Here is a 21,116-nt window from a genome sequence, read left to right as displayed (position 1 = left end):
CGCTGCCTCGTCACGCAAGGGCGTACCTCATATGGACGCTACTGGTCGAGGCAGATCGTTACCGACGGCGGTAGTTGGTAAAAGTCTGGATGCACTATTGACGATACTGCCGTATGTCGTGAATGATACAAGTCCCTTCTATGCTGTCGAGATGGCTACATATAAGAACCGGTGAATCGCTACCTACATGTAACCGATTCGAAACATGACAGCAGAAGAAATTTTAATCGCTAAAATGCGGCCTCCAGCGGGAGGAGACAAATGAATCTGAAAGTCCCTTTTGCGCGCCACTGAAGCTGGATCAAATATCAAACATTGGCGGTCTTCTTTAAGATTTTTGGAAGGAGTAGATTTTGAGCAAGCAGCAACATTCGCAACACCCGTTCACTCCATGCATACACTACTCTCCATTAGCAAGCAACACACTCAGCCGTAACGTATGATACTACATATTAAGAGTTTTCAGACGCCGTTTATTTGGTGTTTCGTGAGATACTTACAATTTTGTTTTCTTATCGCCTCTGTTGAATCAACTCAGAAAAAGACTGATTGCATGCTCTTTCACACGAAGCCCGGCGTCAACTGTAGTCGTGTTTAGGCTCACATTACAAAGAAATCGGCCGTGCGGGATTAGCCGAGTGGTGAAGGGCGCTAGAGTCATGGGCTGTGCGGCTGATCCTGGCGGAGGTTCGAGTCCTCCCTCGGGCATGGATGTGTGTGTCTGTCCTTAGGATAATTTAGGTTGAGTAGTGTGTAAGCTTGTGGTCAAACTAACTTCATGAGCCCAACCTATTGAAAAACAGTCAATTTAGCAAGACGTGGTATTCTACAGTTCAAGGAAATTTATTGTTGAAACTTCCTGGCAGATTAAAACTGTGTGCCGGACCGAGACTCGAACTCGGGACCTTTGCCTTTCGCGGGCAAGTGCTCTACCATCTGAGCTACCCAAGCACGACTCGCGCCCCGTCCTCACAGCTTTACTTCTGCCAGGACTCGTCTCCTACCCTCCAAACATTACAGAAGCTCCTGCGAACCTGACAAAACTAGCACTCCTGAAAGAAAGGATATTGCGAAGACATGGCTTAGACATAACCTAGAGGACGTTTCCAGAAGTTTCATATCAGTGCACAGTCCGCTGGAGAGTGAAAATCTCGTTCTAGAAACATCCCCCAGGCTGTGGCTAAGCTATGTCTCCGCAATATCCTTTCTTTCAGGAGTGCTAGATCTGTCAGGTTCGCAGGAGAGCTTCTGTAAAGTTTGGAAGGTAGGAGACGAGGTACTGGCAGAAGTAAAGCTGTGAGGACGGGGCGTGAGTAGTGCTTGGGAAGCTCAGATGGTAGAGCATTTGCCCGCGAAAGGCAAAGGTCCCGAGTTCGAGTCTCGGTCCGGCACACAGTTTTAATCTGCCAGGGAGTTTCATATCAGCGCACACTCCGCTGCAGAGTGAAAATCTCGTTCAGGGATATTTATTGTTGCTGATACCATAAGGCGAAAAATAATTAGTATTTCCACCAGTGCCTAATTTTGAGGCTATGACGCCACATAACATAATGCTCCAGGCTTCTCAATTGAGGAGAGATCCAGCGACCTTGCTGGCCAAGGTAGGGTTTGGTAAACACGGTAACAAGCAGCGGAAATTCTCACCGTGTCCAGACAAGTTCAAAAATGGATCTGAGCACTATGGGACTTAACATCTGAGGTCATCAGTCCCCTAGAACTTAGAACTACTTAAACCTAACTAACCTAAGGACATCACACACATCCATGCCCGAGGCAGGATTCGAACCTGCGACCGTAGCAGTCTTGCGGTTCCGGACTGAAGCGCCTAGAACCGCACGGCCACCGCGGCCGGCCTCCAGACAAGTCTTCGCTGGTCATCGGGGCCTCGAGTCTCACTGACTGGAGTAGAATTGTCTTCAGTGATGAGTCTCGCTTCAAACTGAGCCCCGAGGACCAGTGAAGACGTGTCTCGAGACACGCCGGACAGCGGTGGGATCCCAACCTGATTGTCGCTGGCCATACGCCCCGACATCCAGGCGTGATGGTCTGGGGTGCCATTTCATTTCTTAGCGGGTTCCCTTTGGTTGTCATCCGCGGAACCCTTACATCACAGCGGTACGTCGACGATATTCTGCGCCCCTACGCCCTGTTTCACTACCCTTCGTGGCAGTCGATCCTGGGCTTAAATCTCAGCAAGATAAAGTGCACCCATACACGGCAAGTGTTTCTACTGCTTATCTTCGCATTTGCCAAACCCTACCTCTCCCTCCAGTTGAGAACGTTTCGAGCATTATGGGAAGACCCTCCAACCACCTCGAGATTTTGACGATCTAACGCACCAATTTCTACAGAATTTAGCACGAAATCCCTCAGGACATCCAACAACTCTGTCAATCAATGCCAAGCCGAATAATTGCTTACATAAGGGCCGAAGGTGCACCAACGGTTTATTCATTTGCTCAGCTAGTGAAGCTCTTTCTCTTGAATAAGTCAATTTTTCTAAAATTGTGATCATTTGTTTAGCCGGCCGAAGTGGCCGTGCGGTTAAAGGCGCTGCAGTCTGGAACCGCAAGAGCGCTACGGTCGCAGGTTCGAATCCTGCCTCGGGCATGGATGTTTGTGATGTCCTTAGGTTAGTTAGGTTTAACTAGTTCTAAGTTATAGGGGACTAATGACATCAGCAGTTGAGTCCCATAGTGCTCAGAGCCATTTGAACCATTTTTTTTAATCATTTGTTTGTCTGTAGATGTACAACACTTCTACCGATTTCCATCCCAACTGGGTAATTCCTTTTAATTCCTTCGTGCTGCGTCCTTTTTTTTGTCTTAGGTGGTAAGTAGAAAGGACACTGTGTGTCACGAATGAGCAGTGTATGGTGACTTGCCGGCCCTTGCGGCCGAGCGGTTCTAGGCGCTTCAGTCTGGAACCGCGCTGCTGCTATGGTCGTAGGTTCGAATCGTGCCTCGGGCATGGATGTGTGTGATGTCCTTAGGTTAATTAGGTTTAAGTAGTTCTAAGTCTAGGGAACTGATGACCTCAGATGTTATGTCCCATAGTGCTTAGAGTCATTTGAACTATTTGTATGGTGATTTGGGACTTAAGGCATTTCAGTTTTGACGTCGCTTGTATTTGCAAATGCAATAATATGTTACTAGAGATCCGTGACACTAATAAGAACTAAAGATGGTTGGTGTGACACCGAAACAGTTTATGCAGTGCAAAGAATGTGAAATTTTGAATTGAAAAGTGAGTTTAGTGATTGTTATTCCTTTAGACGAGACTGACTGGGGCGCAGTAAGAAGACAGAAGGAATATTGAGGTATAACGTCCCCTTGATGGCGCGGTCGTTAGGCACGGAGCAAATGGATTGGAAAGGAACATGTCGAGGCATCCCGACAATTGTTTAAGGGATTTGTGGAAGTGTGGAAAGCCTATCGTGGTTGCCCAGACAACTATTTGTACCGTCGTCCTCCCATTCAGTGTCCTCTGCCTTACCACTTCTCTCAGTGTCCGCAAATATTGTTTGGTAATTGTAGTAAATCACCGCACTATACACAAAAGCTTTTAATTTTTTACCGTATAATTTCCGCCTGGCAGAATCATGTGCTCAACATTCTTACTCTGAAAATCTCCACTAAAGTCGAGGAAGAATCGTTGAGGAATATTACCTTTCGTGATCTTCAGTATTCTGCATGGGTATCTACGGTTACAAGATTTTAAACATGGCTGAAACAGCAACTGTTGAAATTCTTCACGATAAAGGATGACAGCCTGCAACTGTTTTGGCTGTCATCCTTTATCGTGAAGTATCTACTGTTAGTTTTCGGACGAAGCAAAACAGGTCCATCAGCGTAATTGCAGGAAGACCAGTCTTGTTAGAAATTCACGATATTCTATCTTCGTTGAAGCTGAGGGTCAAGAAAATAGAGGACATCGCCTCACAGGAAAACAAGACGAAAACCACGCTCATAAAGACGGGTTCCCTTTACCTCTACCGAGCGAGGTGGCGCAGTGGTTAGACACTGGACTCGCATTCGGGAGGACGACGGTTCAATCCCGCGTCCGGCCATCCTGATTTAGGTTTTCCGTGATTTCCCTAAATCGCTCCAGGCGAATGCCGGGATGGTTCCCCTGAAAGGGCACGGCCGACTTCCTTCCCTAATCCGATGAGACCGATGACCACGCTGTCTGGTCTCCTTCCCCAAACAACCAACCAACCAACCTTTACCTCTTAGTGGGACTGCGAACTGTTGTACGCTGCTCTCAGTATTGCACAGTGCTTGCCTGCATTTCCGCACCCGCATGAGAAGTAGCGCTTATCTCCACCAGGGGTTTCATAAAGTTGTGGCGCTGCAAAGCTCATATATGACCGGTAAAACTGAGTTTCTACAGTTTTCTCTGGATGTAGTTTAACGTTCAGCTGGTAAACAGATTGTTCACTTAGGTATTAGTTCCATGTAGCCCAATGGAGTGCTATGACAGTCAACAAGACGAAAGTTTTATTATTACGCCTTGAGATAATTGTCCAATAACGAGAAGTGATTTCGGTGAGGAAATGGTCGTTACGAATTAAGTAATTACTTACATTTAGTAAAATTTGTATAGTATGTGTCCTTATGATCACGGGGTAGTACACTTTCCGACAGAATGCCTTGGCCAATAGTAGAACCTCCACTAGCTACAACTGAATGAAACTAGTACGATCACGAATGTAAAATTAGAGAGATTAGAGCGCGCACGGAGGCTTTCAGACAGTCGTTCTTCCCGCGAACCATACGCGACTGGAACAGGAAAGGGAGGTAATGACAGTGGCACGTAAGGTGCCCTCCGCCACACACCGTTGGGTGGCTTGCGGAGTATCAATGTAGATGTAGATGTAGATGTATTCGAGTACATGGTGACAACCATATATTTCCTTGTTCTGGGTTTAGAACAAAGTCATGTCATATTTTTCAAGTCCAATATTTTCGTCTTTCACTCTTAGCTTTACTTCCAGTCACCAGAACTGCAGTTTGCTGGGTCATACTCAAGTGGAAAATTTCGTGGACTTTTCCAAAACTTGATGTACGGTGTACTAAACATGGTGCCCAACCACATTTTCAAGACATCAGCAACGGTCTGAGAAAATTCGTTCATATTACGAACTTACTGCTATAATGTACACAGCAGTAAGCCATTTGCTGAGACTTGTGCAGCTGTTGCGATGATGCTGGATACGAACTATATTGACTCGAGCACACTCCGCAGCAGAGTGGAAATCTCATATTGACTCTCGCTTGAAATGTTTATATCTATCAGAGGATACTTAAATATTCTGATGGGTGGTTAAGGATGAAACTTTCCACTTGAAAATGTCCTTACCGTCGAAACCGTGCAGATGAAAACGTTGTTTTTCAGACAATTCTGGGAGTATCGATAGGTCATTATGCGTGGCGTTGATTCTTTGTGTCGCTGCCTAAGACCCTCCGGTAATTGCTGTTCATCTGATCGAAGCTCCACTCGCAAGCCACTACCACTGTCGCCAATGCACACTCTAACACAAGTTGAGCCCTTCACTCCACCATGCGAGGCAGTCTCTGGGTGAAGGGAAGAAGTGGTGAGCAGCACCCTTCAGTGTCTTTATCAATGACCACCTGAGTAGGAATAGGCATTTTAAATTGATAGCATATTACATTTTCCTACAATGAGCATCAAATATTCCAAATAGAATCTAGAAATCATAGGATATACAATAAAATAATAAACAAATACAGTCTGTGACGTCACATAACGAAAACATTAAAAATTAATGTCAATTGATTTTATATTCACAAATTCAGTTACATTATAAAAAGGATTAATAAATAACCAGTTTCATAGTTTGCTTCCGAAACTGGTTATGTGAGCTGATCGGGCAGAACATGGAAGTTTATTAAATATCCTTAAGCTGTTGATTAGACGGGAATTCCCTATTCTTGGCAGCCTGTTCCTTGTTGTTTCTAATTTTATTTTGTATCTAGTGTTATGGTGGTGTATGTCTTTCCTCATTTCAAAATCCGATAGATTAATGACTGTTAATATTTTGAGCCCTGGCAGTGTCTAATCTACCAGCATTGCTCATCGCCCATATCATATTCTTTTGAATTTTTCGAATTTTACTGATGTGAGGATAATGTCCCCATATCTGCGGCCCATACTCTACATTGGGCTGAAATTGTTTTGTTACTAAGCCACTCAGTTTCAGCATTAAACAAGAATCTCGAGATAATTTTGCACAGGTATGATTGATGTGTGTTTCCCAAGTTAACTTGGAGTCTACTTGAATTCCTAGAATTTTAACTGTTTTCACCTCTACCTCTTATGACAATCCTAGTATAATCTGCTGGTTTTTATCAGGTTACACAGCAGTATATTTGATGAGCACCAAATTAGTGCTGCTTGCATGCCATCTTGAATCATATCTTGAAGAACTAATGTGTTCTTATGCTGAGCTAGCAATGATGTCTCATCGACACGACAAATAACACAATTGGGAACACAGTGAGGTAAATCATAGACTGCAATTATATAAAAAGAAGGGCCCAAGGACAGAACCTTGTGGGACCACTGTTTTAACTTCTTGTAGCTGTGAGTGCCTGTTTCTGACAAACTGTTTCCTATTGTTTAGGTATGATACAATTACTGCCAATGCAGAGTCTTGCACACCATATAATATGAGTTTAGCAAGTTATATATCATGAGAAATACAGTCAAATGCGTTTCTTAAATCACAAAAAAGAAGTGAAACTATTCATTCACAATTGAGAGGGCAGCAGTGGTAGTATTACTTCCCTTGCGCAAGCCAAATTAATTATTAGAATTTAGATTATGTGACTCAAAGTAATTGTTTAGTTAGCTGCAAATGAGAGATTCAAATATTTTGGAGGAAATACGAACCATTGAAACTGGTCGGTAATTTTTGAGATCATGTTTGTCGGCTTTTTTGTTCACTGGTATAACTTTCGATATTATCGGTGTTGTAGGAAATACGCCAAACTCTAAACGTCAACTATTTTAGAAGGAAATATGAAGCGGCCTAACAACCCAGAAGATTTTAACTTTAATTCCACGATATACTGTTAAGTCTTAGCGATCGCACTTCCATGGCCAATTATCAACGCAATGTAAATTCTTGAGAAACCATTTCAGTCAGTGGTCACGGACGGCAGTTTCAATAGACAGTACCATCATCAGCTCTAGTGGGCAAGCTCTAGTGGCCGAGCGGTTCTAGGCGCTACAGTCTGGACCCGCGTGACCACTGCGGTCGCAGGTTCAAATCCTGCCTCGTGCATGGACGTGTGTGATGTCCTTAGGTTCGTTAGGTTTAAGTAGTTCTAAGTTCTAGGGGACTGATGACCACAGAAGTTAAGTCCCATAGTGCTCAGAGCCATTTTTTCTAGTGGGCAAACACCCATCGTAGACTGTATCTACTGGCAGTCGCACAAATACTCGTTTATTTCGTCGGCCACTCCAACCAACTGTAGCTTACTCTTGGGTGCACAGGGCGCTTACGATTAAACTTCCGCTACTTGAGAGGGCCCCATGAAAAACTAGTGATCGTAGGATAATGAAACATTGTTGAAACATTTGTAAGGACATGTGGAAGATAAATACTGAATAAACCATTAAAAGAAATACATTTTAATTTCCACATGATAGGAAACATTTTTTAATTGCGTACCATCTGCCTGTAAGCGCATTAGAGAAACCATTTCACAATTGTTCGACAGCACTTTTCGAACGGTGGACCATGGAATGTTTACCTGCCGTGACAGAACTTGTGCGCTGCTTGATGATCGCATATTGTGCCCAGCATTCTTAGCCATGGCAACAGGAACTTCTGCAACAATTTTTGGCGAATTCGGCCTTCGGTCTCTCCCAGGAGCAATTCCCAAAACGACAATTAATTCGACCTTCCGAATCGCGTTCTTCAATCACAGTGTGGATAGAGGACCTCTCCATATTCCATTAAAGCGTCGATACTGGCGAAGAGCAGCAGTGCTATTGCTGTTGATTTGATAAAACTGCTTTACGAGTGAATCCCTACTCACCTTGTCCAGACCCACGTTGACTGTCTGTCATTGTAATGTACATTGGTGTTTGTTTGTCAATCCCACGACGCCGTACCAGTACCGGCACCTAACGACAAGTCATTACACTAACACTACTAACAACGCAAATCCTGCACTGCACAGTCTCAACATCATTCCTATAAAGTTGCCTACGCATACGGTAAACAGTTTTCCGTCTGCTCTGGCCCAAGTAGCGAAAGTTAATTACGACCACCCTGTAATTTTACAGTATTTATCATGCGCTGACGACGTGTCTCTGTTTGTGTGTGCAGCAATACGCGGCGAAACGCGGCGGCCAAGACAACCTGCTGGACAACATGAACAAGAAGTACTACTACTACACTCGCACCAAAGGACTCTTCCGCATCTGCTACCCCAAGGAGCGCCCGCCCACAAGTAAGTAGCTGGCCTCGTTTTTAATCGACATACAGTCAGACTAGGCGTGTGTGTATGTACTGTTTATTTATTGGCTGTTGGTCCTACACACAGAATACCTGCTCAGTCTTTAGGGTCAAACTACACAGATGGCAAAAAAGATTCTAAACCGTGTACTCGACATGGTAAGAAATGAATAGGTGGCGCTATCAACGACGATGCAGAAACATAAAGCAGGTTATAAACAAGCGTATAGCACGTATCGCTCACTCAAGACGTCGTATTGTCTGAAACATTCATTTGTGATCACTGGTTCTCTACAATAGTTTAGCTTTTGATCGTAAAAGTTTCGAACACCCGTTTGCATAGGCCGTTTCTGTTCGTAGCACTCAAAATCCCTAAACAGATATTCGCAGTGCTTTTGTGTGACACGCACAAACAGCGATTTTCATCATATCAACAAACTTTTGAAACGTTCGAAAAACAGGTACCAACATCTGGGTGGTAAAAACTTAAAAAGGTGTCCCTCATACTACTATCCACAATCTGTCAGTGATGCAGAAGTGTTAATTAGGTTTCATTTAAAGTTAGGCATGTGCTATGCTGGCAAATCGTCGATGTTGATATCGATTTCGTTGTTGGAGTATAAACACCGATAGCCAATAATAATCGATCTCAGAACATCGATATATGTAACATCGATGTTAAGTGATGCATATACAGGGTGTAAACGGTAAATGATTACAAAGTTCCACGTTGTTGTTGGTGAAGTCGAGACGAACAAATTAATACATGACAATTGTGGTCTGTCAGGCCGGTATACAATACCAAATTGGTCTACAGTAGCCACCTAAGCTAATGCGCATGCGCATCACGCGAGATTTTCAATATCCTCTCGCACTCTTACGTCACCGTCTTAGACAGCTATTTCGTTAATATGCTTTGCACTTTCCCGTGAGGGTAGTAAAGGAAGAAGACTTTTAAAACTAATTACGTTTACAATTTGATCGAAACTTAACCTAAATAAGGACAGAAGTTTCATAGTAAGAAAGTCAGTCAGAAAAAAACGATGTAATTGCTCATTTTTTGCTGTGAAAATTCACAATATGTTGACGTGAAAAGGACACTTTTTGCGATAAAAAGAAATAAACCCTCGCTGCGCTCATGCATTGTAGCTTAGGAGGCTTTTGTAGGACAGCCTGAGATTCTTTCCTGACTTGGTAACCACAAATGTCCTGCATCAGTTTGTTCGTCTCATCTTCATCAACACCATTGTGTATGTTGTAAACAGTTGTCGTTTGTACCCGGCATACAGGTGGGCAAAGTAAAACTGTCCTGGAAAATATTGCATTCGCCTTAAGATAGGCAACCCAACTTACACATCCATGCTGGGAGTATATGATGTAAGTTGGGTTGCCTATCTTTAGTTGCATGAAATATTTTCCAGGGCACTTTTATGGTGTCCACTCTGAAGAACGGCGTGATCGCAACACACAAATACATCTGATGTCATATTTATTAATCAATAAGTACATCAATAGTTAACATTATGTTCTCGCAACGTTTTGCGTACTGATTGTAATGCATTTTATTAGCTATTCGTAGCTCCACTAATAATCCAGATGTAAATTTATTCTTATTGTTCACTCCACAGTTATCGTAACATGGAATTCTCTTCCATTTTGGTAGTGTTTTTCGTAATAACGAAAGTGTCAAAAAGTAACAACCGTTGCCATCGCTTGTCGACGAATACAACGTCCCTTCACTGTCGCATCATATCGTGAAGATCTTCAACGGTACGCAGACTGTGACAGAATTAGAGAGAGTTAAAAGTTTGTATCACTCGCAACAATTAAACGACGGGAAACGAAAAAAAAATGACGCAATAATTATCTTTCAGAGTAACAGACGAGCGAGTAAATTATTCTAACACTGGCAGAACATTTGAGAAACCTTAATTGTAGATATGTTGGCATCCTTTACATAATCGCTTGTAGAGGATGTAGCAAGAAGATTGTTCAACATTCAGAGGTATGATAGGAACGATCATTCGAGCAAAAAAGTGTACTAAACATGGGCTCAAAAATAAATACGGTAAGAGCTATGCACACTTTTTCATCTGCGCTACTGTGAAACATATCTTTTCTACTGAAGAAGGATTCATAGCTCTTAAGATGTCCACTTTGGAGCCCGTGTTTACTGGACCCTTTTTTTGTTTCGTTAGATACCACCACCCCTCAAAATAGGCAACGAAAGGGCTTGCAGTAGTAGAGATTTGTTTCACACTATCGAAGACGAATTGCTCGTAGCTCTTAAGTATATATTTAAGAGCCAATTTTTACTAGACTGTTTTCCTCCAAACGATCATTCCTGTCTTATCTCGGAATATTGACCATTCCTTCTGGGACAACCGGTATTTACGTGGATCAAACGTAATTCTTGCGTATCATGAAAAGAAAATATGCTCACGTAATTTGAAGTAACATTTTTTAACAGTTGAAAAGAAAACATATCAAGCAATACGGGCGCATACTACCTGACACCAGTAAAGCGTGAACTGAATGAGCAATGAATACGCTTAGCTACAACAGTATCCAGTATTCCAGCTTTAGCCGTCGCCACATTTGACATGAGCTGTACTGGCGCCGTTATGAGACACGTTCACAAACAGATTCGTTTACACGATGAAAAATTTACGCACAATGGTAACAAGTAGCCTGGCTTCCTCTTTAACATCGATGCCACACTGTTGCAAGGACTTAATGATCGATATTCAAACTACGACTCTTAAACGTATGACATCGATATTATATGATATCGATATCAATTATCACCGAACATACCTACGAGAGGCGTTTGAAAAGACCGTGCAAAAATAAAAACCATTTACGTGTTTCGGGTAAGCCTTTTTTATTTTTCGAGATAGACTCCTTTTAGACTTACACACTTCGTCCAACACTGTTCTAATTTGTTGACCCCTTCCAAATAATAGGAATTGTCCAAGTCTGCAAAATAGCTATTAGTTCTATTAGTTGCTGCAATCACCTCCTCGTTTGAATAAAATCTTTGTATCGCCACCCATTTCTTCAAATTGGGGAACAAACAGTAGTCCGAGGGAATCAAGTCTGGAAAATGTGGGGGGGGGGGGGGATGGGAAACGAGTTGGAATCCTATTTGCTTTAATTTTGCAACTACACGTGCTGAAATGTGTGCTGGTGCATTGTCGTAATGGAAAAGGACTTTTTTGCGGTCCAATCGCCGGCGTTTATCGGGCAGCTCGGTTTTCAAACGGTCCAGTAACGATGAATAATATGCACCTGTAATAGTTTTTCCCTTTTCCAGGTAGTCGATGAGGATTATCCCTTTCCAATTCCAAAAGACAGTCGCCATAACCTTTCCGGCCAAAGGACTAGACTTCGCCTTTTCTGGTGCAGATTCTCCCTTGATAACCCATTGTTAAGATTGTTGTTTGGTCTCAGGAGTATAGTAATGTGTCCATGTTTCATCCACAGTGACGGAACGACGCTTAAAGTCTTGCGGGTTCTTCCTGAACAGCTGCAAACCATCCTTGCGACACTTCACACGATTCCGTTTTTGGCCAAGCGTGAGCAATCGCAGAACCCATCTTGCGGATAGCTTTCTCATGTCCAAATGTTTATGCATAATATTATATACCCATTCATTTGAGATGCCCACAGCACTAGCAACCTCACGCACCTTAATTCTTCTTGTCATCCATCACGATATCATGGATTTTATCAATGGTTTCTCGAGTCATAACCTCCACAGGGCGTCTAGAACGATCAGGAACACTTGTGGCCATATGACCACTCCGAAAACTTTAAAACCACTTATAAACTGTTCTAATCGAAGGTGCAGAGTCACAGTAATTTTTATCGAGCTTCTCTTTAATCTCCTGAGGCGTTTTGCATTTCATAAAGTAATGTTTAATCACCACACGAAATTCTTTATCGTACATTTTTTGACAATCGGAGCAAACGGCTATTTACAATTTGTACACAGAAACCAGATGGCAATTACAACAGTCGAGGGGCATGAAAGGGAAGCAGTGGTCGGGATGGGAGTGAGACAGGGTTGTAGCCTACCCCCGATGTTATTCAACCTGTATATTGAAGAAGAAGTAAAGGAAACAAAAGAAAAATTCGTAGTAGGAATTAAAATCCAGGGAGAAGAAATAAAAACTTTGAGGTTCGCCGATGACATAGTAATTCTGTCAGAGACAGCAAAGGACCTGGAAGAGCAGCTGAACGGAAAGGACAGTGTCTTGAAAGGAGGATATAAGATGAACATCAACAAAAGCAAAACGAGGATAATGGAATGTAGTCGAATTAAATCGGGTGATGCTGCGGTAATTAGATTAGGAAATGAGACACTTAAAGTAGTAAATGAGTTTTGCTATTTGGGGAGCAAAATAACTCACGATGGTCGAAGTAGAGAGGATATAAAATGTAGACTGGGAATGGCAAGGAAAGCGTTTCTGAAGAAGAGAAATTTGTTGACATGGAATATAGATTTAAGTGTCAGGAAGCCGTTTCTGAAAGTATTTGTATGGAGTGTAGCCATGTATGGAAGTGAAACGTGGACGATAAATAGTTTAGAGAAGAAGAGAATAGAAGCTTTCGACATGTGGTGCTACAGAAGAATGCTCAAGGTTAGATGGGTAGATCACATAACTAATGAGGAGGTATTGAACAGAACTGGGGAGACGAGAAATTTGTGCACAACTTGACTAGAAGAAGGGATCGGTTAGTAGGACATATTCTGAGGCAGCAAGGGATCACCAATTTAGTATTGGAGGGCAGCGTGGAGGGTAAATATCGTAGAGGGAGACCAAGAGATGAATACACTAAACAGATTAAGAGGTATGTAGGTTGCAGTAGGTACTGGGAGATAAAGAAGCTTGCAAAGGATAGAATAGCATTTAGAGCTGCATCAAACCAGTCTATGGACTGAAGACCACAACAACATGGCTGAAATTTGGTGTGCGTTCTTTCCAAAAATGCTACTAACTAAACATGACCTCGATACGCGCCGGCGGTGCCATCTCTCGGACTTTGCACGGACTTTTGAAACGCCCCTCGTACTTGAAGTTAAAAAAAAAAGGGGCCAACCGTGTATTTATTCGTATTTTAACGGACAGCTGTATGAGATGTGATCAAGGTAAGTACCCGCAGGCACCGCAGGAAGTGGGGTGGCAGATAACAGCGGCGGCGGACGGGCGCCACAAGCAGGGAAAGCTTGAGGCGTCCGCGTTATCTCAGAGTCCCGGGCAGCATTGCTTGGCGTGGCTCGGTCACTTTATCGCTTCCGGGCTACTAGTCGCTGGTCAGTGGGACGGCGGCGCGGTCGAGGTGAAGGCTGCGGCGGCCAGCACGGGGGCCGCGGCTGGTTTGTGGAGTCTCCAGTCGGTGATAGCCACGCTTCGCGTGAGACGACCACGATGGTACCCGCACCGCGACGTAGCAGAGGAGCGCACCCGTATCGAATGCTGCCGGCTGGGTGGCAGCCGAACACGATCCGGCCCGTCGGCCGCCCTCAGACTCAAGTTTCGCGCAAGACTACCACCGTCACATAACTTTCTTTACATAGTACTGACGCTCTTGTTTCCTTGCTGGAAAATAAGCAAAACGCTTTCCCTGCATACCAAAAACATACTTTTAATTCTACTTTTTGAAGAATGAGTGATCTGATTGCTGTCTAGAAAGTGAACAGAAACACTGAGTAATACGGAGAAATCACTCATTACTGTTGTATTGTTTCAATGCTTTTTCACACGCAGCACAGTCGTTAATTTACAGGCTTTCTAAACGCTGTTCTGGACGCAGTGCAATGAGAACATAGAAAGTACACTACTGGCAATTAAAATTGCTACACCAAGAAGAAATGCAGATGATAAACGGGTATTCGTTGGACAAATATATTATACTATAACTGACATGTGATTACATTTTCACGCAATTTGGGTGCATAGATCCTGAGTACCCAGAACAACCACCTCTGGCCGTAATAACGGCCTTTATACGCCTGGGCATTGAGTCAAACAGAGCTTGGAAGGGGTGTACAGGTACAGCTGCCCATGCAGCTTCAACACGATACCACAGTTCATCAAGAGTAGTGACTGGCGAATTGTGACGAGCCAGTTGCTCGGCCACCATTGACCAGACGTTTTCAGTTGGTGAGAGATCTGGAGAATGTGCTGGCCGGAGCAGCAGTCGAACATTTTCTGTATCCACAAAGGCCCGTACAGTACCTGCAACATGCGGTCCTGCATTATCCTGCTGAAATTTAGGGTTTCGCAGGGATCGAATGAAGGATAGAGCCACGGGTCGTAGCACATTTGAAATGTATCGTCCACTGTTCAAAGTCCCGTCAATGCGAGCAAGAGCTGACCGAGTCGTGTAACCAATGGCAATCCATACCATCACGCCGGGTGATACGCCAGTATGGCGATAACGAATACACGCATCCAATATGCGTTCACCGCGATGTCGCCAAACACGGATGCGACCATCATGATGCTGTAAACAGAACCTGGATTCATCCGGAAAAAGGTCGTTTTGCCATTCGTGCACCCAGGTTCGTCGTTGAACACATCATCGCTTGCGCTCCTGACTGTGATACAGCGTCAAGGGTAACCGCAGGCATGGTCTCCGAGCCGATAGTCCATGCGGCTGCAAACGTCGTCGAACTGTTCGTCACGATCTGTTACAGCCATGCGGATAAGATGCCTGTCATCTCGACTGCCAGTGATACGAAGCCGTTGGGATCCAGCACGGCGCTCCGTATTACCCTCCTGAACCCACCGATTCCATATTCTGCTAACAGTCATTGGATCTCGACAACACGAGCAGCAATGTCACTATACCATAAACCGCTATCTCGATAGGCTACAATGCAACCTTTATCAAAGTCGGAAACGTGATGGTACGCATTTCTCCTCCTTACACGAGGTATCACAACAACGTTTCACCAGGCAACGCCGGTCAACTGCTGTTTGTGTATGAGAAATCGGTTGGAAACTTTCCTCATGTCAGCACGTTGTAGGTGTCGCCACCGGCGCCAACGTTGTCTGAATGCTCTGAAAAGTTAATCATTTGCATATCACAGCATTTTCTTCCTGTCGGTTAAATTTCGCGTCTGTAGCACGTCATCTTCGTGGTGTAGCAATTTTAATGGACAGTAGTGTATTATACTAGGTTAGTGCTTAAGTTCGTAGCGTTTTCCCATACAAATAACAAAGAATTTAGTCGTGAATGATATATTCTCCGTCATTGTTTAGAACAATGTGCCAAAGTTGAGGTAACTTTGTGATTCCGCGGCAATACAAACCACGTGGTTCTGAGGCGAAGAACTCGTTATGTTCGGAGCGCATTATCATCCGGAACAGAAGTTTCTTGGAGGTTGTTCGACAGAGCGCGGAAAAGGTGAAAATCTCAGGGTACAAGATCAGTCTAGTAACTCCTGTACAGTGCTTTTCGTCAGACAAGCAGAATGCGGGCGGGCGTGATCGTGGCATAGAATCAATTCACGCCGTTTTCTGGTCGTTGTTCTGCAAGACGCCTCAGTTGTTGACAATAAATGACAGATTTGATGAGTACACCTCGAGGAAACAATTCGTACCGCACCACACTGTCGCCATCCCACCAGATCCTTAACATCATGTTTTGTGAATGCGCGCGTGTCCTTGTAGGGGAAATTGCTGCTTTGTTTGGGCTCAACCATTGTTTTCTTTTCTTTATGTTAGCATAAAGACATCATTTCTCGTCACCATTAACGATACAGGATTGGAATGGTTGCTCTTGTTTCCAAGTTAATTGACGACAAGCAAGCAGAGATGCACATATCGCCACCTACTGACTTTTGTGATTTCGGCTTAGAGCATGCGATCCCACACACCCGATTTTTTAACCTTCCCTATTGCATGCATATGTCATGTGACGCTGAAATGATCACAGTTCATTACATTTGCCAATTCTCAAATGCACTGACGTGTATCATAGTGGATTAATGCGTTGAAACAATCTTCCCTCCTTAAAACAATGCCGGCCGCTGTGACCAAGCGGTTCTAAGCGCTTCAGTCCGGAACCGTGCTGCTGCTACGGTCGCAGGTTCGAATCCTGCCTCGGGCATGGATGTGTGTGATGTCCTTAGGTTAGTTAAGATTTAAGTAATTCTAAGTCTAGGGGACTGATGACCTCAGATGTTAAGTCCCATAGTGCTTCGAGCCATTTGAACCTTAAAACAATAAAATCATTTTCTTGCCGTGCTCTGTCCAGTGGCATTAGCCCCAGACAATGCAGAAATGCTTCTGTCTTCCTCCGCTGCTGTCACTCTTCTGTTAAACTCAAAGCGACAGAATAATATGTTCCAGTATTCTTATTTCTCCATTTGGCACGCCATGTTCTAGTGTCCACAGGTCTACTCACTATCTCCAGATGACAAAATAACAATATCTAAACTCAAACAGAAATAGTGAACTACAAATAAAAAATGACAATCGATAAACAAATCGTAGCAACCGGAATACCAACATGCAAAACAAAAGCGCTACGAATTTATGCACAAACCTAATAATAGGTGCAAATACAATAACGCACGTTATACAACGTATAAGTAGTTTGAGTGCTCGCAAAAAAAAGGCACACAGATGCGCAAATAGTGCCCTACGGGAGGTGACAAAGTTAGTGGTGGAGAGTCCATCGCGAGCAACAACCGCGCTGTGGGAGAGTTGCGGTGCGGCGGCTGAGGCCTATGCAGAAACGTATACGAGCATCTAGCGTAACTTCTAAGCTACAGCTTGCGAGTCTATAAACAACTTATGTCAGTACGACTAATAGTTCAGCAAATACAGGCGCTCAAAGTTAATCATTTCTCACTAGAGCACCGGAAAAGAAAGTGTATAAACAATCAACCAAACATCGACCACGTGCTGACAGAACGAAATCTCACAAAGCGGTAAAAATGTTGAGTAGTGGACATCACATATTAAGCTGTTGACAATCTAAAATAAAGACTACGCTTCATGTGCAAATTATGTGTCAATCCCCTGATAAATTGCTCTCAAATTCTTGCTAAAAATAAAATTTTCTTTCCGTTCCTTTGCGGTTCTCCAAAGTGAGTGGTAAAACCTTGGGAAGTAGCTTACTTGCATCAATGTTTACCCCCTCCTTTATTCTCTTTAGTGAGCATCTATAATACATGGAACCCTCTAGAGCACAGATTTTTTATGAGATATTTATAAAATATGCCTCTTCCCACAAAAATGTAGTGGCATTCGCTACGATCACACATGCCTAGTCCCGTAGTGCTCAGAGCCATTTCAACCAAGCCTTGTAGAACGACTTTATCCCGGTGATTTCAATGCGTGCATGGAACAGCTTACTTTTCGTGTCCTACACTAATCTGCAGAATTAATATTATCGTATTTACTCAAAGATGCTTTCCGGAATGACCATCACCACCAGTACATAAATGTGCGTCTTGTCCATGAATGAACGCACGAAAGGAAGTGAAGCAAGTAAGAGGAGCTGCGTGACCTTATACTGCTATCATGGAACTAAAGACAGATTGCAAACAAAGCTGTATCTTATTTGTTGTGATTAATTAAAGGAATCCCCCCGGCACTCGATAAGAGTTAACGAAACCACCGTAAATCCGATTCTGAAAAGCCTGCCAGCGACTTGTTCTGTTTTTCCTCCTGAATACGTGTCCAGGGTCTGAGCAACCTGACAGCGGAAAAAAAGTCGCGACGCAGAGCGTTTTTAGACGGTGAATTTTCCAACCTTCTCTGGAGTGCAGAAATTCAATCTATTTCATGTCGCTTCTGCACTGTCATGCGTTAATCATTACGTGTAAATTTGCGCCCTCAGTCACAGAAGACCCGGTTCGGGTTGGAACGGTTCGAAAATTTCTTCGGCAGCACTTCTGTGGACGACTGCTTGGATATTTACAAACCCGGCATGGACAACATCTATGCAAGTAAAGTTTCGCATTCTTAGACCCAAACCTAGAAACTAAAGTTTCCTCAAAATACATCCTGTAGTAGATAAGGAAGGTTCACAGACATATTTTCGTCCAGCGTATTGTGCTTCAAAAAGATGTTCGTCAGCGATTGCCTTCCTTCAAGTACAATTAGTTAAAACAGCCATATTAAGCAATAATATGTTCACTCTTCAGGTGAAAATTCCTTGAGTTAATATCAGGGAAAAGAGTCATATTTGCCAGCCACAAGATCTTTATGCCCATCAGTGACATTTCCTGCTTGTAATGTCAGTAGAAAGAGCCACAGCTGGCAGTCACAAGATGTTCGCCTATCGGGTGACGTACTGAAACCTGCTGTGTAGGGGAAAGTCTTTCTGGTGCTCACGAGTAGTTTCGTAAGTAAGAAGCTTCTTTTCTCGAAAGTGACCATCATTATTTCCAGGAAAACGATATGAAGACATACAGCTCTTTCATGCTATCTACCACGTCATGTTTAACGCAAGTAATAATCCATCAAAAACGCTGAATTTTTTTATTTCAAAAGTACTGAGTTTTCTGCACATCCCCCGGAAAAACATTGATTAAACATTCCTTTTTTCGACGACGTCATTAGAGACATTGTACAAGCTCCGGTGCTAAAAGGGTAGACAACGATGTGGACCATGTGGTTTCCAAAGGAACCATTGCGGCTCTTTCCTTAGGTGACCTACGGAAACCACGGTAAAGCTGATTCTGGATAGCTGTACGCGGATTTGAACCGCAGTCCTCCCGAATACGAGTCCAGTGCCTTAAACGAGATTTTTTTCTTTTTTTATTATGGGATGAGCAAAGGAGACCACAAATGAGAATACAGCAGCGTCTTAGGTGTGTGTGCTATAAGGATGCTTGGAAGACTTAGCAGATTATGCTGAAGAGGGAGACAGAAGAATTCCGAGACATGCTGGTACGGCTGCAGCCAGCCACTGAGAACGGTGCAGTAGTGCTACGTTGTTCAAAAGACTCAAAAGACTCTTCGTAGGATAGATGGAAGAAGGCGACGTCTTTACCCCAAAAAAAGGGTATCTATTGATTTTGAAGAACCAGTGCTTGAGACGGATTCAAATAATTCAGCTGGTGTAACTATATATTTCATTTAAGAAAAGTTAACACATACTGCGAAACCTATGGAGTACGTAGACATCTATCCTTACTTCAGACTAATACGAAAGCGTATCTCCATCATGACCTGTAGAGTGCCTGACAACGAATACATGTATGATGACATTAAGGTCGATCCTGTAATTCTTAAATAACTACACTAAAAGTCATTTCCAGGCCTCTGTCCGCCGACCTCGCAATCGACGGACCATAGCTGAGGATCCTAAATTGTGGGAACGTGCTGTGTCAGAGTACAAGAATGAGCTCCCGAGCCGTGTCACGGGCACTGGAGGACTGGTGTCTGTTGATGGGGCCTGGAAGACTAACCACACACTCTTCTTCTTTCGTCCCGGAAGAGCTCACTTAAAGCTTTACAGCGTGGACGGATTGTCCACAACGAGCACATCATAAATGACACTTCGAAGATAACTTGGGCAACGTCAGCAGCTAGCTCATACAGACATTTAGAAGCATGTTAAATTTTGGTCATATGCGCGGTCTGTCGGTACATTCGTAAAATTTAACAATAAAAATGGAAATGAATAAAACAGGAATTATTCTACAAAAATGAATATCCGTTATTTCAGAAAATTTACAAATAGCAATAAAATGACGAAGATATGGTTGTTATTGTTACGGACTTCAACCTTAATGTTTGAAGCAGTATCTCCATATGTCCCTTATCATCGTGCTCTTAAATTGTTCATTTGTCACTCTGCCACTTCGGGCATTACGTCAAAAGCACGAACACTCTGGAGGAAGCGGCGCTGCGGCCATTTGTTGTGGGAAAGGCCTTCCGTGTCTTTCCGTACATCGCAAGACCCCTGCAGCATGACGACACTCCGGCGTCCTTCACAGAAAGCAGGATACCGGCTGCTTGTTCCCAACTGCCAGGAAACCGCAGGCGTTAGGAAGCGTCAGAGAAGGGCACCATCGTCCACAGACTCCTCAAGACACAGCATTCATCCACGTTATTTTACGAACTGTCACACTCCTATCGCGGAAAGCAAATTTATTCTCTGTTTGGGTGCGGAGGTACCTTAGATATAATAATCAAGGTTGTGGCGATCTTGACAAGGGGGTAAAGTACCACACGCCTAAGAAAAAAACTAAAAAGCATCCAGATGACATGGTCGGACGTCAGTGTAATTTATTGTGCACGCCATCGGCGAGTATGTAAATGATTAGACCTGCAGTTATCTGTGACATATTTAACGACCACCGGAGTGCGTTAATGTTGTTTGTGTTTAGTGTTGTTACCTGGCCTGGTAGCATATACAATGGGCGTGAACTGTGTTAGTTGTTGAGGGATCACTGTGAAGGACAGGAAGATGCCGCGTAACCAGCGAGACAGCGTTATCGGAACCAGGCAAAGATTGAAAAGGGTCTCATTGTGGGTCCCCATTAGGCCGGTTGGTCGAATCGTTTAATATCTAGATTTGTGGAGCATTCGGAGGGGACATTGACCCTATGATGGGCTGCGTGGGAACATACTCGTCATCACTGTTCCGG

The 21,116-nt window shown here is 43.6% G+C and overlaps 1 protein-coding gene across 2 annotated transcripts in view; it reads left to right on the top strand.

Annotated features, from left to right (window-relative positions):
- The window catches only part of LOC126458319 (uncharacterized), a 328,599-nt gene that overhangs the window by 159,885 nt on the left and 147,598 nt on the right, over positions 1-21,116 (top strand). For both annotated transcript variants that reach the window (XM_050095273.1, XM_050095272.1), the window contains exon 2: positions 8,363-8,486. In XM_050095273.1, the coding sequence (XP_049951230.1) occupies positions 8,363-8,486 (124 nt within the window). The remainder of the gene's footprint in view (positions 1-8,362; positions 8,487-21,116) is intronic.

This window comes from Schistocerca serialis, chromosome 2, assembly GCF_023864345.2.
Source record: "Schistocerca serialis cubense isolate TAMUIC-IGC-003099 chromosome 2, iqSchSeri2.2, whole genome shotgun sequence".
NCBI classification, from domain to species: Eukaryota; Metazoa; Arthropoda; class Insecta; order Orthoptera; family Acrididae; genus Schistocerca; species Schistocerca serialis.
Note: the sequence above shows the minus strand (reverse complement) of the source record. Positions and strands in the feature narration are given on the sequence as shown.